Genomic DNA, 19621 nt, shown 5'->3' with positions numbered 1-19621 from the left:
ATGGAAATTTAGTCTCATTATAAAGATGATATTCAAAACAAATGTGTAGATATGAAACTTGTTTATTGGATATTTAAATTTCTAAATGTAATTTCGATTTACGGATTTACATGGTTCTTTAAACTTTGTGGACAGAATTCTGTAACCAAAGTACCATTTATTATTTTGAATACTGTCAGTCTAAAATTGTTGAGGTTTAGGGAAAGGATGTGTATGAGAAATACTACTTCTCAGTCAGTTAAATATGAAAATTATGTTTGATAGCTTAAAAATAATGCCTTTATATTCCGTTGTTGATTTCTAACACTAATCCTAATTTATTCAGGCAGTGGTTGTTAAGTTTCTAAGGTTAAGAAATGCCTGCTTTGTTGTTTGTTGTATAATAGAAGTCACTGTTTCCAAAAACAAGGAGAGTAAATAAACATTTTATTTTTCCTCTGAATAAACAAACCTCCATTCAGAATTTACCATAATTTCAGAAAAAAAAAATGCTCACAATTGATCTCATGCTATTTCTGCATAGCATTTTTTGATATACAAGCCTTAATTTCAAAGTCACAGAATAAAAGGAATTAAAAAATAAAAAAAAAACTTAAATTTGAGAAATTCATGTCCTGTATTTAGTATCTTTTATTTTTCTATTATTGGACTGATACTCATCAGCTGTACTGAAGAAATCATTTTTCCCCGTTATCTGTCTCTCACTAGGTTCAATCCTTTGGGCATGGATTCTCTCCCTTTTCAGCCTACCCTAGACACACACCTATTTAGTTATATCCCTATAGCAGAACGTGCCACATAGGAAAGTACATGAATGTGTTTTACTTGGAATATATTTTTTTTTTACTTTACAGTTTTTTTGTGTTTGTTTTACAAATGGCATTAAGAAAGTATATATGGCTAATGGTAACTAGCTTTAATTGCAATAAGCCTCTTTGGCAGAGAGGAAAAGCTCTTAAAAATTGTGTGACTTAATTTTCTTGAGCAGCTTCTAAATTAAAACTCAGAAGAACATATAAATGTAGCATTGGTATGTTTTGGTTTTTGTAGGTTTGATATAGAAGAACTAAAAAGGGGATGGCTATTTTTATAAACATAATAATAGTAATAACAGCCAGTATGTACTGAGCATTTATAGTGAATATTATTATGACCACTTTTTATGAAAAATATTATTTAGTGTTTGTCACAAGCCTGAGAGCCAGGTGTAAGTATCACCCTCATATTTATAGATGAGGGCATTAAATCCAAGTGAAATTAAGTAACTACCTTATTGATAGTAGAGGCAGGATTTTAACTCAGCCTGTGCTCTTGGTAGCTAAAATGTACTGCCTTCATTTTTTAATGTTGATATTTCAACAGAGAGATATAAAAATTACATGCATGAGGAATTCTTTGACTATTTTCAAGTAGGCTTGTTTTTATCAAGAGCTAATGAGCAGATGTTTCTGAGTTTACATTAGTGATAAGCCTCCAAAATAAGTTTGCTTATTTTAAGTTTAACTATTCAACACATACTTATTTCATGTGTCACATATACTTGGTTTTATTGCGGGCAGTTTGGGAATCAAAGGAAGTATGAAAGACCCTAGACATGATCCCAAAAGCAGATGCAGTCTCATCTGTGATTAAAATTTGGAGACAGAAAAAATTCAGGATTAGGAATTAAAATGTGTTAAATAAAAACTCGAGAGATTCTTGGCTCGTAAGATATTATTGGATCATTGTGGTCCAGCTAATTGTCAACGGTGGTGTTTGAGTATTCCCTTTCATCGATCTTGAGAGGAAGTAGTATCTCCTAATGGTATGAGAATGAACTCTTGGAACTCCATTGTCTGTATGGGAATCATAGCTCCGCAGTACTTAATAGGAATATTTGTGACATTAAATGGATATTAATATAGGTAATAGATAATGTTTAAAATATTGCCTAGTGCATGGAAAAGTACCCTGTAAATGTTTGCTATTATTTTTAGTAATAGTCAAGCTTGCTTTAAGAAAAACCAGTATCTAGGGACGCCTGGGTGGCTCAGTCGGTTGAGCCTCCGACTTCGGCTCAGGTCATGATCTTGTGGTTTGTGGATTTGAGCTCCGCATTGGGCTCTGCGCTGACAGTTTAGAGCCTGGAGCCTGCTTCAGATTGTGTCTCCCTCTCTCTGCCCCACCCCCACTCATACTCTCTTTCTCTCTCTCTCAGAAAATGAATAAACATTTAAAAAAAGAAAAAAAAAGAAAAACCAGTATCTGTGGGGTGCCTGGTTGGCTCAGTTGGTTGAGTGTCTGACTCTTGATTTCGGCTCAGATCATGATCCCAGGGTCGTAAGATTGAGTCCTGTGTCAGACTCGGCACTGAGCCCCACTCTGCCTCTCTCCTGTTCGTGCTCTCTCTCTCAAATAAAAAACAAATAAAAATGAATAAATAAATGAAAAACCAGTCTCTGAATATCTAAATTGATAAAACATATAAAGAAGGTTATTATTTATACTTAAATAATATTTTTCATTTTGAAAAAATTTGCAGTAGGATATTTTTTAAATAATGACTCCCATTGGGTAGGTAAATTATTGCACTGTACGCACCAAAAATTATGCTTGCAGTGTTTCAGATTCACATCCATTACCCAAAATGCGTATGTCCCATGCACAGTTGCAGCATAATCTATTAATAATGACCTCTGTAAGATTCTGAGAAATATAGTCAAATCTCCTTATTTGGAATTAATGATCTATAACATTGCTGTTAACACTGAATTAGCAAATATTAAACTATTGTTTCTAGGGTAGATATGGGGTTAGGTTCCTGCAGCCCCTGGTCACAACATTTTCATTGGCTGATGAACATATAACCTTGTTTTATATGTGTTCCTGTTTTAAAACACCTTGTTTAATGTATATTGTTGATTCATTAACATTGTACTCATAGCCATAGCGCTCATGCCTGAATGAAGCTTATCTAACACATATATTTTCTCTATGAGGCACATTACAGACTTTTTTCACATAGGACCACCATGTGGCACTTCACTATTCTTGGGCAGTATTTTAAATAGTAAAATCACCAACAGAAAGCACAAATTTGAGTATAAAAAAATTGGGCACCAAAAAGACCATGAAAGAATACTTACTTGTTTATAGTATGAAAGATGAAACAAGAAAGCAGAGTGTTGCTTTGTTTTACCTAAGCTTGGAATGTACACATTGGGCAGCTTAGATTTTGTTGTTGTCCACTTACACATGAATGGTCACAAGTATTTTTGGAGTTACAAATAAACTTTACCAAGTTGACAGATTTTTAGATAAGAGAATCTGCAAATGAAGAAGATAGACTTTAGTACATCTTGGATTGAGTATGCTTTGAGAAGAAATTGCTCTTGTCTTATTTAAGCAATAAAAATATAATTACCATTAACATTCATTTTTAGTAAGGACTCTACATTTTAATGTTTACTAAATTGATAATAAAATGTTAACTTGTTCTTGCCTGTTTCATGCTATCTTTTCTATGTAATGATTTCTTTTTATTTATTTTTTTTTTATGTAATGATTTCTTAATTCAGTAACCCATGTCTGTTGATAACTTATAATGTGCCAGCACTGCTTTAGGCTCTGGAAGTGCAATAGACAAAAAAATAAATAAATAAAAATTTAAAAAAAATCACAGTTATCATGCAGTTGATATTCTGTTGGAATAGACAGGTAACAAAGCAAGATAAATACCTAAGATATATTAGAAAGTGATAAGTACTAAAAATAAAACCAATGAAGCAGAGAAGAAGGGTATGAAATGTTGGCAGATTATGTTCTGGTTATCACTTACCAAAACTTAGTAGTTTATCAAATAATGGTCATTTTGTTATTATCTCTCAGTGTTCTCTGGTATTCATAAGTCTTAGCTGGATGATTCTCATTTGGGATCTTTCAGGCATTGTAATCAGATGACAGCTGGCATTGTAGTCACCTGAATGATTCTTTACTCACAAGTCTGGTATCTGGGCTGGAATGTTTGGTGAATAGTCTCTCATTGGCATTTTTCTCTCTGCATTGCTAGCTTGGGCCTCTTAATAGTATGATGTTCTCAGGGTATGTGGTCTTTTTACATGGTGATTGGCTTCCCCAGTGTGAACATTCCCTAAGAGACTGGAAGAGCTGTTGGTTCTTGTAAAGACTAATCCCAGCACTGGAATAATGTCACTTCCACCATTTTCTTTTGGTCAAAGTAGTCACAATCCAGCATACACTTATAAAGAATTGGAAGAATAAACTCCACTTTTTGATGGCTTGTGCATACATGGAGAGAAGGAATTGATGATGGTTGTCTGGAAGGTGTGCTACTTACTGGAAGGATGGTTGTCTGGAAGGTATTAAAAGTTGATAGGGTGACTACGGAAGGCCTTACTGAGAAGGTGACTTCAAAGTGAGGCTGGTCAACATGGTTGTATCTTTCTCTAGTTATATTAAGCTGTGTAAGTATAGGCAAAGACTAGGTAGGGAATTGGGTTTAAACAGTCATGGGTTTGTAAGATGAGTGTGTCAGAGCAAGAGAGGAATTGAAGTGGTATAAGGCATAGATTATAATGATTGAACATAGAACTGAAGCTAAGTAAGCAGGGTAGAGAAGACATAAAGTTTGTAAGAGACTGAATAAATGGCAGATCCCAAAAAACTAGTACAACTAATAAGAGATTAGCAAAGTTGCAGGATATAAGATCAGTAAACAAAAGTCAATAACATGTCTATATATTACCAATTAATCAAAAATGAAGATAAGTTCAGGTAAAATAGCATCAAAAAAGAATAAATTACATAGACATAAGTTTAAAAAAAGGGTTAGACTTATATACCAACCACTATAAAGCATTACTGAAAGAAATTAAAGATCTGACTATGTGGAAAGATACCTGTGGTCATGGATCACAAGACTTGATATTGGTAAGATGGCAGTACTCCCCCAATTGACCTATAGATTCAGCACAATCTTTGTTAAAATCCCAGCTGGCCTCAGCGCAAGAATTGACATGCTGATCCTTAAATTCATAAGGAAATCCAGAAGACCCAGAATATTCAAAATTAGCTTGAAAAAGAGTGAAGTATAAGGACTTACACATGTTGATTTCAAAATTTATTAAAAAGGAAATGTAGTCAAGACAGTGTGGAATTGGCATAAAGATAGACACTAGAATAGTGAAATATAATTGAGAGTCCAGGTATAAATCCTTCAATGTATAATGAATTGCTCTTTGACAAGAGTGGCAAATTCAATTCAATGACAAAAAAATAGTTTATTTGACAAATGGTGCTGGGACAATTGGATATTACATGCAAAGAATAAGACCAATATCTCCCACCATATACAAGAATTAAGTAAAAATAAATCATAGACCTAAATGTAAGAGTTAAAACTATGAAACTCAGAAGAAAACATAGGAGTAAATCTTCATGACTTTGGGTTGGGCAGTGGTTTCTTAAATGTGACACCAAAAGCTGAAGTGACAAAAGAAAAATTCAAAAATTTGACATCAGAATTAAAAATCTCAGAATGTTTCAAAGGATACCATCAAGAAAGTGAAAACACAACCCAGAGAATGGGAGGAAATATTTGCAAATTTGATATCTGATGAGGGACTTGTATCTATAATATATAAAGAACCCTTACAGCTCAATAATAAAAAAAGATTAACAGCTCAATTTAAAAATGAGCAAAGGATTTAAACAGACCTTTCTCCAAAGAAGACATGCCAAGTGGCTGGAAAGCATATGTGAGGATGGTCAACATCATTAGTCATCAGGATAGGATATATTAATATTACAAGGTACCATTTCACACTCACTAGGATGGGTATAATCAAAAAGATAATAACAAGTGTTGATAGGATTTGGACCTTCATATATTGCTGGTGGTAATGCTGGTTTAGAAAGCAGTTTGGCCATTCCTTAAAATGTTAAAAATATATGTATCATATGACTCAGTAATTCCATTTCTAGGTATACCCAAGAGAAATTATCCACATAAAAGCTGTGCACAAATATTCAAAGCAGCATTATTTTTTTAAGTATTTAAACTCTAGTTAGATGATATACAGTGTAATTTTAGTTTCAGGTATACAATATAGTGTTTCCACATTTACATACAACATCTGGTGCTCATCACAACAAGTGTATTCCTTAATCCCATCACCTGTTTCACCCACCGCCCACCCACCTCTCCTCTAGTAAATATCAGTTCTCTATATTTGAGTCTGTTTCTTGGTTTGCCTGTCTTTTTCCCCCCTTTTGTTCATTTGTTTCTTAAATTCCACATGAGTGAAATCGTGGTATTTGACTGACTTATATTTTACTTAGCATAATACTCTGTAGCTCCATTCATGTCCCTGCAGATGCCAACATTTCATTTTTTATGGTTGAGTAATATTCCTGTGTGTGTGTGTGTGTGTGTGTGTGTGTGTGTGTGTGTGTGTATATGATATATACAGATCTATCTATATATATAGATATCTCTATATCTATCTATCTATCTATCTATCTATATATATATCATGGACAAGACACTGGGCTGTTTCTATAAATAGCATTATTTTTCAAGTCAAAAGGTAGAAACAGTCCAAATGCCCATCAGCTGGTGTATAGATGAATAAAATGTGCTATGTCCAACAATGGAATTTTTTTAAAATATGGTTGATACACAGTGTTATATTAGTTCCAGGTATACAACATAGTGATTCACCTTTTCTATACATTATGGTATCCTTACCACAAGTGTAGTTACCATCTGTCACCATACAATACTATGGTAGTATCATTGACTGTAATCCCTATGTTGTGCCTTTTATTTCCATGACTTATTCATTTCATAACTGGAAGCTTCTGTTTCCCCTTCCCATTCACCCATCTTGCTTGTCCTTCAACACCCCCCACCCCACCCCACCCCACCGGCAACCATAAGTTCAAACAATGGAATGTTGTTTGGCTATAAAAAATGAAGTACCAATACAAACTACAACATGGATGATCTTTGAACACATTATGCTAAGTGAAAAAGACAGTTACAAAAGCTACATGTTATATGATTTGTTGACATGAAATGTCCAGAATGGGAAAAATATGAGGAGACATAAAGTAGATTAGTAGTTGCTTAGGGATGGGGGTGAATTGAGGGGTATGGAGTGGAATTTCTTTGGTGAGAGATGAAATGTTCTAAAATTAGGTTGTGGTGGTGGTTGTACAACCCTGTGAATTTACTTAAAAACAATGACTTTTATAAGTGGATGAATTGTATGGTATGTGAATTATATATTTCAGTAAAGTTGTTAAAGAAAGTGATAGGTTCATCTGTTGGAGATTCCCAGTAGAATGAAGGATTGTTAGTGTTGGAAGATTCATCTTTGTATATGTTGAAGCCACTACTGATTATAATAGAAGTCTTGTTGGAAAGGGTGACAGCAAGCCAGGAATGAACACCTTCAAAAAGTAAGGGAAAATAACCTGAGGGAGAGTAGATCATTGCAGCCAGAAAGGATATTTGGTAGTATAGTTTGATGACATAAGATGTCAGCTGAGTGCTTTTGATGGAGGGAGAATGTTTTGGAAATAGACATCAGGAACGTCAAGAACACCTCCATGTTGTAGGCCTGAGATACAAGTGTGGAAGAGAGATCACTTGAGAGGACCCACAGAAGTAGGGTCATCAGGGGATAGCATGTGTTACTAATAGACTTTTATGTTAATCATAAAACAATTTTGAGTACATAGGCAACTTTCTTAGTACCTTCAACTTCCTAGATGGGCTTTTTGTTCTGTTACTTTTTAAAAATTAATTATGTGTATCTTGAGGCTTGAGTCTGTTTTATGAATTACTTGATCAAATTAGTGTTTTTGTCTCCTATTGAATCTGTTTCACATTGTTTATGTCCCAGCCTGCATAATTGGGTCTATTCTGATTTATTCATTGTCGTTTTATAATACAATAGGGGATGTGGATATTTGCCAGGCTATATTTCTAACTTACAGGAAGTTTGTCACCTCAATAGGCTGATGTCTGTCTTGAAGTTAGAGGGAATTGATCAGTTATAGAGTAATGATGGCTAGTATTCACAGAAATATAGAAAGAATGTGCTCTTTTTCTACATGAATTTATCCTTCCTAAGTCTTCCAACAGGCAAAGACATCCATAAGACTATTCAAATTAATACCCTTGAACTTTAGTTCACTTGAGAAGGTTTCTCAATACAGGAACATAATTGATTTGTTTCTCAATACAGGAACATAATTGATTTTGGTATTATGCAATAACCTGGTCAACTTTGAAGAATCAGTCCCTAAGAGTAGCACAAAATTTCTTTTTAGCAAGATAACTGGTATGTTGTTAATTGTTCATAAAGGTCTTGAAAATTTTGGAGAATCTGACACATGGATGAGTGCTTCTAAGTTGTAAAATGATATATGCCTTAAATAAAAATCATTCAATAAGTACCTCCATTTCTGAATTACTCAATTTTGTGAAAACTGTAGATGCCATGCATGCCACTGTTATAGTTAGTTAAGCCCTTGCTAGTATTGCCCGTGAAGTTAATTTTGTTGTCAGACTATGTGATTTGAATGGTGACAATCTTGGATTTTGAAAAGTTATGCATAAAATACAACAGTCTTGTATTTTAAAAAGTTATGCACAAAATACAAAGGCGATAAATTTATTACCATCTATTAGGTTCAAACAGGGACAATACTAAAAATGATCAGGCTGGTATTATCATAACATCGACCATGTTTGGTCAGTGACCAGAAAAGATGCTGGTCTGTGGATTATATTAGTACTTACCTACAGCCCTGGTTCTACACATTACTTTAGGTGTTTTGTTAGTCCAATTTAATTTTAATTGTAAGTCTTCATGGTAGACATTATTTTCTCCATTTTTCAAATGAAAACCCTAATGTGTAAAGGGGTAAGTAACTTATGCAAGATCACATAAATTGTTCGAGCTGGGATTTTGAACATAACTTTAACTCTGTAAAATCTGTAATTTTTACTGTTATGCTGCCTTGATAAACTTAAAACTCACTCCACTCTCTGTCAAGAACTGAGTTCACAGTAGTTTATCATTTGTTTGGAAGAATAGATCACTTTGCCAATTTCAGAATTTTCTGCAATATAAACATTGTTTCTATAAATACCTCCTAAACATTTCTCTTTCCTGTTATGTTTTAGGACGTCTTGCATGGCTGGTATACTTAGTTGGGACAGTTGTTGGAGGAAGGTTAACCTATACCAGTACAGATGAACATGATGCTATGGATGGAGAATTATCCTGTCGGTAAGTGCTGGCCATAAAACTTACAGAAATTTACTAAGTAGTTAAGAAATTTAGTTATTATTGAACTGGAATTGTAAGATAAAACATTTTGTACTTGGCCATTTGAGGAAGGTATTATTTTCTTTTTTACTGGTGAGAAAACTAATAGAGGTTAGAGGTTAAGTGATTTGTAGAAGTCAAATCTCTAATAAGTGTTATAGTCAAATATACTTTAAACTTGCGTCTAAATAGTGTTTAGACTTGCGTCTAAATGAAGGTTTAAGTTGCTTTTTATTTCTTAGGATCTGACAAAGCTTGCTAAATTGGTGTGTATTGGGTGGTGGCAAAATTGGGGTGATATACGTGTGGTCAAAAAGCAGTGGATAGTCAGTTACCCAATACAAGCTTTGTTTGTGATTGTTGACTAGATTTTCCACCTCATGACTATAGCCTTAATAAGAAGCAATGAATTACTTGCCTTAACACTGAGGAAAATTCCTACATGTGAATAATACACGTGAGTTGGTTTTCTATGTATTTTAATTTATTTTTTAATAAAATTTTTCTTTATAACAAAGTCGTATGTGTTTTTATTGGACACTTAAATATTTCAAATAAAAAGAAAAGTCATAGATTAATTTGAAGGTAACTATTACTGTCATTTTGCTAAAGACCTTTGAATTTTTTAAATTAATGCTTGAGGGTATATGTACATTTCATGTGTCTTTTCCAACATTTTTTAAACAAAAATTATACTAGAATACTGTTTTGTAAACTAAAATGGGGACAATAATACCTAATTCATTTTGGGCTATTATAAGGATTAAATGAGTTAATATTTTTAAGATGCTGAGGACAATGTCTGGCAAATGGTAAGTGCTATATTACCAAACGCCATCTGCTCCACCCCCGCCCCACAAACACTTCTCTTTTTAAAAAATCAAGCATAATATTGTGATTTTACCTAGACATTAAATATTCTAAGCTGTTCCTTAATTTAAACATACCCTGGTCTTGGGAATTTTAGGTTGTTTCCCAATTTTTCTTCAATGTAAACTGCTTTGAGGTGAATATTCTTTTAGATCAAAATAATTTCATTAGAGTTAATTCCTAAAGGCTGTAGAGTTGGTGGAATGGTCTACAGCATGTTAAAGAGTTTCAACACTAGTTTATTCTCTGAACTCAAAGGCTTTGAGAGTTAACCATATTTTCTGCAGTTGAACCCTAGATAATAGGATTATCTTTCCCAGATAACAGCAAATATCTTGTGTTAATTTTGTATGCTTTGGTTACAAGTGATGTCAAACATTCTTTTCCATTCCTGTTTTTCCCAATTGTATTTTCTCTGTGATTTTTAAATATGTATAGATTGTACCATTTAGCTAGTTTTCTTTTGTGATTATCTTTCCTAATTTGTTTATAAGAACTCAGTATATATCAAAGATCTTAATATTTTGCTATTTATTTTGAAAATGTTTTCTCCATGTTTTTAATTTGTTTTAGAAATTTCTTTCTTACTGGATTTAAATATTTATACGTTCAGATCTATGAAATTTTCCCTTCATATTTTCTCCATTGGTCATGCTTAGAAAAGTTGTTCCACACCTGGATAATAAAAATACTCACCTATGTTTTCTTCTAGTTTTTTTATGGTTTCAGTTTTTTATATTTAATTCTTAATATATTTGACATTTGTCTTATATACTTTTTCCAGAGTTTACATAGTGTTAACCAATTAATGTGAACCTCATCCTTCACACATTTGAAATGCTGCTTATATCTTCACATGAAGATTTTAGGTCTTTTTCTAGGCTTTTCATTCTTTTCCACTGATCTTGAAGTCTGTTTTCCTCAGTGTAGAATAGAAATATAAGGCAAGTAATTCATTGCTTCTTACTAAGGCTACGGTCATGAGGTGAAAAATCTTGTCAACAATCATAAACAAAGCTTCTGTTGGACAATTGACTATCCATTGCTTTTTGCCCAGATGTATGTCACCCCAGTTTTGCCACCACCCAGTGGCAAAGTTCTTAAAATTATTATACCTGGTTGTGGCATTCTCCTTCCTTACTAATCTTAAATATATTCCTAAGTGTTTAATAAATTTGTTGCCATTTTGAATAGAAAATTTCTCTTCTTCCATATTCTTTTCTACCTTTAAACTAGCCCTTTGCAGTGAAACTGGAGTCTGAATGGAACACAAATATTTTCAGCTTTTCTAAGATTCATTATTTCCAATATAAAATAACTTTAAAATATGAATTGGGGCATTCTTAAAATGCCTTGGTTAATTTTAAACAAAGTGAATAATTTGCCTCCGTGCTGTCTTTTAATATAACATTACATGTTTAATAAAGTGGAAAGTGCTATAGTTTGATTTTTTAAAAGTTTTCATCATCAAGCAGAGAAGTACCCACTGGCATTATTTTCCTGAGAAATATATAACAGGAAATGAACAAAAGCAGGTATATTTGCCAAGGAAATAAACAAAAGCAGGTGTATATTTGCCAAGTAGAAAATTTTAATTTTTTCTTTAAGCAACAAATATATTTAACTTTAATATTTGATTTGCATTTTAGCCGTTCCCTAGAAAACAAAGCATTAGGTGAAGATTATGGTCTAAGGTTTTATTGAAGAGTGGGGAGAAAGGTGCATTTTCAAGGAAGGAAAAATGAAGGAAAAGAAAAATTGAGAGAATAGGAGAAAACAAATACAGTCAATAATCCTCATCCACAGATTCCAGTTTTGCAAATTTGTGTACTTGCTAAAGTTTATTTGTAACCCCCAAACCAACGCTTCTGGTGCTACTGCAGTCATTTTTGGATATGTATGTGCGTGGAAATTTGAGTTGCCTGATACCCATTTTCCCAGCTTTGCCTTCTTATTTCATACTCTAATACTGTAAATAAGTGTCCTTTCCATTGTCTGTTTAGTGCCATATTTCTCACGTTTTTGTGCTTTTTGTTGGTGGTTTTACTATTTACAATGGTCCCCAGTGTAGTGCCGAAGTGCTGTCTGATGTTCCTAAGCACAACAAAAAAGCTGTAAAGTACCTTACAGAAAAAATACGTATATTAAGTAAGCCTCATTCAGGTCCAAGTTGTGCTATTAGCTGTGAGTTCAATGTTAATGATCAACAATACATATTAATAAATAAGATGCCTTTAAAGAGAAACACACATAAAACAAGGTTATTTTAGATTGGTTAATGAAAACATTGTCACCAGTGTTCCTCAGGAACCTAACCCTGTATTTCCTCTGGGAGCACAGTGGTTCAGTATTGACTAATACAGTTTTCATAATGCCTTTTGAGAACATAACTACCATGAATAATGAGAATCAAGTGTATAAGATGGTACATTACAGACCTTGTTGCTTGCTGTTACAGGAGTTTTTCCCAGAGGCCACATGGACCAATGTGTTTCAAAACAGTTCATGGTGGTGGCAGGATGGGGGACTAAGGGCAAGGCATTTTTCTGTCTGCTTATTTCTGTGTCCCGTTTCTTACTAGTTAGTGTCTACTCCCGGGGTGCTCAGCCTTTTCATACTTCATAGTTGTGTTCCCTGGCCTCTTTGAGGTATCGCTGGGGAAGCCAGAGCTTCTGTTGGTCCTGTTGGGGTGGGAGGTAGGGGCTAGAGCTGTTCTAGGCCTTACCTCTTCCCCGGGTAAAGATTTACAACTGCAGGAAGTGTGTGAATCTTACTGGAGCCAAAAGACAAGTGGTTGAGGCCAGGGATGGGGTGAGAGGTAGTGGTGAGGTTGGTGTGTATGTAAACAGGGCTAAGCAGATTCAAGATCAAGGTGGGGCATAGAAAAAATATAAATATCTGTTGTGAAATGTTGAGATTTTAAATTAAATAAGAATGTGGTTTTATGTAGAATTTTAAAATATCAATTTCATATGAAGAAGTTCCAAGTAACTGGAACTGTAATACTGTTGCCTTCTGTGTATTGTTACATGATACCTTTTTAACTCCTGGGGGAACAATACCAAATTAGAAGACCGTGAAGCTTCTGCCAGAAACCTATATGCTATTTTATCAGGAAAAGGTTAATATTCATAAAAGCTCCCAATATTGTGATAATTATAATTAAAACATGTTACTTTAACATATTTAAATATGCTACTTTAACTTGGCAAATAAATATATTTGTGCTCAGGCCATGCAATTCTAATTAAATAAAGATAATTTTATAGTCATTTCCGTTTCATTCCTCATTACCAGAATGTAACCCTCTTGAGTGATTACCCAGAGACTGTGTTTTATTCATCCTGTGTCTTCTCAGTTTGCTCGTGCTAATAGAGCGACTGCTGCTTTTAGGCTTATTCTTCTCAGTTACCTCCCCCCCCCCCCCCCCCGTCTCTTCTCACTTCTCTGGCCTGTTCTTCTCCAAGTCATCCCTCATTACTCATGAAACCTCTGGCAGCTAGCTCGGAGTCTTGTGCTCTCTCTCAGACTCTGCTGTCGTATGGATGACTTCAACTTCTTTCCCATTAGATCGTGGTGCTCTACTCTGTTCATAAGCTTCCAGTGGCTTCCTGTCACACACGTGACAGATTCCAGAGTCCTTGCCAGGTCTCAGAGCCTCTTGTACTACTTCTCTGACTTCATTTCCTCCTCTTTCTCATTCAGCCCAACCACAAGGGCCTCCTTGCTATTTGAGTATTACCAATATGTTCTCACTTTAGGGCCTCTGCACTTCTCTGCTAGGAATGCTTTCTTCCAGATGTTTATAGGGTACTCCCTCACTTCAGTCAAGTAGGTCTATATGCAGCTGTCTCTTCCTCTGATTTCCCAGTCTATAATAACACCCTATCCTAGTTTAGTTTCTCTTCCTAGTCTTTATTACCCCTTATGTTTATTTGCTCATTCCACTAGTGTAAGGAAAGGAATAAGCTTTATCTGCTTTGTTCACCGTTGTATTTTTACCTCAACTGCCTGGCAAAACCTTAACCCTGAAGGAATTCAGAGTTTTCTCTAACCCGTTAAGTGATAACAAAAGAATTGCATACCTCTATACAGGTACCATTTGTCAATCAGAATGCCAGTTTTCACTTCAGCTGAGCCCTCAGCATTGCTCAGTGATTCTGTGTTGCAGTCATTGTTATCTTCTAACTTCCAGATACCTGTTGAACTGTTTCACTTGCATGTTCTGTTTCACATTTGTCTTCAATTCAGTGGCTAACATTAAACTTCTCTCTTCTATCCACTCCCAGCCCTGACCCTCTTCGCGTGTCTCCTTGCCATCCACTCGATTGCCTAAGTCTGAATCCTGGAAGTTATTCTTAACTTTTCCTTTTTTCTCTCTCACCAGCATCCATGTAGTCTTCATTTTCAAATACTGTCAGCTCTACCTTCTAGTTATGCCTTTTAGTCCAGTTGTTTCAAGCCCTTGCTGTTGTAGTTCCTATCATCTTTCACCTGGATTCATGCTACAGTTTTAAGTGGACACCTTGCTTCCTCTCTGGCTTCCTGAATCTGAAGTACAGATCTGATTAGGTCGGTGCTTTGCTCAAACTCTGAGCCAAGTACTTTCCATTGCTACTGGGTTTAAAATCAACATGGCTCGGGGCGCCTGGGTGGCGCAGTCAGTTAAGCGTCCGACTTCAGCCAGGTCACGATCTCGCGGTCCGTGAGTTCGAGCCCCGCGTCGGGCTCTGTGCTGACAGCTCAGAGCCTGGAGCCTGTTTCCGATTCTGTGTCTCCCTCTCTCTCTGCCCCTCCCCCGTTCATGCTCTGTCTCTCTCTGTCCCAAAAATAAATAAACGTTGAAAAAAAAATTAAAAAAAAAATCAACATGGCTCATCAGGTTCATAATCTGGCTCCTGCCTGTCTGATTAGCTTCATCTGACTGCTTTGTAGCCATATTGAACTTTCCTTAGCTCTGAACTGAGCCATGCCTTTTCTTCCCTGGATAGTTCTCTGGATAGTTACACATGTTTTCTCCTTTCTCTCCACACACTCTTTCTTTGCCGTTTTCCATCCTAGAATGTTAAGAATCTTCCCCAATTTTTTTATACTGTTTATGATAGTACTTGTCATTCTTTAATTCCTTATTTTATGTCTTTCCCTGTATAGACGATAGGTTTCTGGAGGACTGAGAATATATATGTCTTGTTCACTTATGTTCTGAACTCCTGATACACACCTGCCACATAGTAGGCCCTCAGATATTTGTTGACTAAATGAATACTTATTTATTTGGATATCTGGGGGAATATAAACAACTGATTATCCAAAATTCATCTCTTTGAATTTGAAATGCTGTGCTTTATACTTGGATTGAAATTATTTAATGATATACTTGTCTTTTTATTCCCTCCATGCTCTTTACCAGAAATAATTTGACATAAAGGAAACAGTATGTGTAGGACAATAAAGTGAAACTGGAAGTGAATATTATATATATAATGCAAGTTTTATTCTTAAGCACTTTTAGAGGTAGCCACAGATCTTTGAAGGGCACTGTGGCAGAGGTTACTAGCTGTCCAGCATTTCTTCTTCCTTTCTTCTGCAGTAATAGAATACCTGATTCTTACGGTGGGTATGTGGCCACCTGAATAAAGACCAGATTTATTAGACTCTCTTGCAGCTAGGTATGGTTAAGTGATTGTGTTCTAGGCAGTCAGATGTAAGTGAATGTGGTGTGTGCCAGATGTGTGGACCTGTTGGGTGGAGCTGAAGAAGCCATCTTAGGCCACAAAGTGATTGTGTGAATGGAGGCAAATGTAACAACAAGATGTGAGGAACCTGAATCCCTGATGCACTGTGGAGGGCTAACTAGTCCTGGAGGACTGCCTTGGATATTTGCTTGAGTGAGAAATAAATACCCATATTGTGTAAGCCGTGGTTATTTGGACCTTAGGCTTTTGCAACTGAACTTCTGGTACAACTACCAAAACTTCTTTGACAAATGGATCCTGTACCCTGCTGGGAACTCTTTCCTGCTTTCCTGCTGGGATGCCATTACCTTTTAGGCAAATGCAAATCACCAGCTTAATATGAGTTGTAAAGACATCCCAACAAACTGTCTTTCGGTTTCACATCTTCCTAGCATTTTGGAATGTATGCTATAAAAAGGAAATAAAAGTAAACAAGAGAAAGTACATAGAACCAACAGAGAGCTAGAGTAGGAAAAGGGAGGTCCCACTCAATAAAGAATTCAGAAACAAGATATGCCTGTTTGAGTCACTTGAAAACTCACCTGGATCTAGACACAGTTTGCTGAATATATCTATTTATTTAAAAATTACTCCAACAATCTGCTAATTAAAAAATACCCAGACTAAAAGCTTTGTCACTCCTCTAAAAATTACAGAACAAATACATCTTCTTAGGAAAAAAAACCCAAACAACCGGTTATAGTAACCTAATTCTTAAATGTAATCTTCAGTAACTTTACCTTCATAAATTTTAATGGTATTAAAAATATTTGGTAGGTGAAAGTTACTTTTAAATAATATAAATATAGGAAATAATAACCATAAAATGGTATTCATCATATTATTTCATAACACTTTGGCAAAAAGTACCAACTTTTTAATTTGTTTAAGTTTATATATTTATTTTGGAGGGGGAGGGGCTGAGAGAGAGTGGGAGAGAGAGAATCCCAAGCAGGCTCAATGCTGGCAGCGTGGAGCCTGACATGGGCCTTGAACCTATGAACCGTGAGATCAAAGTCAGATGCTTAAATGACTGAGCCACCCAGGTGCCCCAGTACTAACTTTTTAAAAGAACTTCATATGCTATAACTTAGATACTTTGTAGAATTCTTTGGAAGTAGTTATATTTCCCTGAAATAGGAATTTATATTCAAAATGAGATGGTTAGATTTTGACATAGTCTTAATATTATACATCTATTAAAAATAATGTTTTGGAAAAGTTAAATAATATGAAAAAAATAATTGATCAAGATATATTTAGTTAGGTGCTAGAACAGAATAAAAGGTCCAGTAAAGTAATCTGAATGCATACATGAACCTAGTCTATATGATAAGGGATATAATTGAAATGGTGAGCAAAAGATAGACTATACAAGACAGAAGTGGTGTTGAAACACCTGGGTAGCCATCTGGGAAAAAATAATGTTGATCCATATCTCACAAGATGTGTTCAAGATAAGTTCAAATGTATCAGAGAGGTAAATGTAAAAAAAGAAAAAAAAAGAAACATAAAAATACCTTATATTCAGGAAGAAGACCTTTTTATGTAAAATCATAAAAGAAAAAGCTGATAAAAAATTTTGCATAATAAAAACCTAGCAAAAACTTCTGTATGGCATTAATCACATTACATAGGCAAAGGACTCAGTTTTCTAATATATGTGTATATGTGTGTGTGTGTGTGTGTGTGTGTGTGTGTGCGTGTGTGTGTAAAGAATTTCTAGAAATAAGCACAGAAAAGAGAGCCCAGTAGAAAGAATTGGCAAAGGATATGAACAAACAGGTCACAGGAAAGGACATATATACGGCTTAAAAACACGGAAAAATTTTAACCTCATGTACGTGGCAGAAATACAAAATAAAACTGTACTGAGATGCATTTTTCAGATATTAATAAATTTTAAATTTTCATATCATCCGAATTATCTTATATGAGTGTATACAGACACTCTCCTAGACTGATGATAGATAAATTGTTTCAGTTTCTGTGGAGAGCAATATGCTAATAATCATCAACATTATAAAAGTTTATATTCTTTAAACTAGTTGTTTCACTGTTAGAAGCATATATTGTAGCTGTACATGTGTGAAATGATTGTATAAGATGGCTAATTGCAGCAATTTTGCAACAGCAAAAAATTCTTAACTTCAGTGCCCATGTGTAGGGGAATGTTTGAAAATATTATGGTATATTTCTACAATGAAATGTTAAACAGCTGCAAGAGAGAATGAAGAAACTCTTGGTGTCTGACATGGAAAGATCTTAAGATCAGTTATTAAATGGAACAAGCTAGGTTTGGAACCATAAGTATAGTGTATGTTCCATATGTTTAAAAGAGTTGAGAGGAGAATATTTAGTCATATTTGCCTGTATATACAGTTAAAAAAAATCTCCGGAAGGACACATAAACTATTAACAGTGTTCCTGTGTGCATGCATGGAAGGAAGTGTGTGGGTTGGCTAGGCACCAATGCCTTTGTGCAGTTAGAAAAAGGAGACAAAGGTGCTGTTCCTCAACAACTTGTACTCTTAGCTCTTAGAAAGATTATTAAAATAAACAGATTTTCTTAATACTAGGCACTTAGCAGCCATCCACTGGAAATTTTTTTTTAAGTTTTTTAATGTTCATTTATCTATTTTTTTGAGAGAGACAGAGACAGAATGCGAGTGGGTTAGGGGCAGAGAGAGAGGGAGACACAGAATCCGAAGCAGGTTCCAGGCTCTGAGCTGTCAGCACAGAGCCTGACGCGGAGCTTGAACTCACGGACCGCGAGATCATGACCTGAGCCAAAGTCGGACGCTCAACTGACTGAGCCACCAGGTGCCCCTAGAAATTTTTAATGAAAATAGATAATAGAAGGATTTCTCTTTTGAAAATTCTAGACTAAGCTTTTCATTATATTGAGTTAAACTTTTTCTCTAGGAATTTTAACTTAACCTTTAGTTCATTTATGATTATCTGATAATAATAGTTGCGTACCTGTATTAAAAATATTTGATTTTAGGGCTCCTGGGTGGCAGTTGAGCATCCGACTCTTGATCTCAGTTCAGGTCTTGATCTCAGAGTTGTGAGTTCAGGTCCCAAAGTGAGCTCTATGCTGGGCATGGAGCCAACTTAAAAAAAATACTTGATTTTATTAAGATCATCTTGTAAGTTATTTCAGGTAAAATTTTTATTATTCATTGAAAAAGTGATATAACTTGATTGGTGTATCTCTTGATTGTTTTAATATTTGAGTCATGTGACTCCCAAATACATAATTATATAAAAACATAAGGTTTAGGGGCACCTGGGTGGCGCAGTCGGTTAAGCGTCCGACTTCAGCCAGGTCACGATCTCGCGGTCCGTGAGTTGGAGCCCCGCATCAGGCTCTGGGCTGATGGCTCGGAGCCTGGGGCCTGTTTCCGATTCTGTGTCTCCCTCTCTCTCTGCCCCTCCCCCATTCATGCTCTGTCTCTCTCTGTCCCAAAAATAAATAAAAAACGTTGAAAAAAAAATTAAAAAAAAAAACTAAAACAAAAAACATAAGGTTTAATAAAAAGGTAAAATACAAAACTACACATTCAGTATCATTTTCCTTTACTAAAATTTTATATGGGTATAGATATTAATTTGTATTTATGCATGCATATATATCTATAGGTGTTTGTATCTATATATACATATTAT

The 19621-nt window shown here is 35.0% G+C and overlaps 1 protein-coding gene across 6 annotated transcripts in view; it reads left to right on the top strand.

Annotated features, from left to right (window-relative positions):
* The window catches only part of RANBP17 (RAN binding protein 17), a 339120-nt gene that overhangs the window by 60503 nt on the left and 258996 nt on the right, over positions 1-19621 (top strand). For all 6 annotated transcript variants that reach the window (XR_007148529.1, XM_047842084.1, XM_047841836.1 and 3 more), the window contains one exon: positions 9200-9305. Coding sequence is in view for 5 of the 6 variants with exons in the window: in XM_047842084.1 (XP_047698040.1) it covers positions 9200-9305 (106 nt within the window). In the remaining variant the exon portion in view is untranslated. The remainder of the gene's footprint in view (positions 1-9199; positions 9306-19621) is intronic.

Source organism: Prionailurus viverrinus, chromosome A1 (assembly GCF_022837055.1).
Source record: "Prionailurus viverrinus isolate Anna chromosome A1, UM_Priviv_1.0, whole genome shotgun sequence".
In the NCBI taxonomy this organism is placed as follows: Eukaryota; Metazoa; Chordata; class Mammalia; order Carnivora; family Felidae; genus Prionailurus; species Prionailurus viverrinus.
Note: the sequence above shows the minus strand (reverse complement) of the source record. Positions and strands in the feature narration are given on the sequence as shown.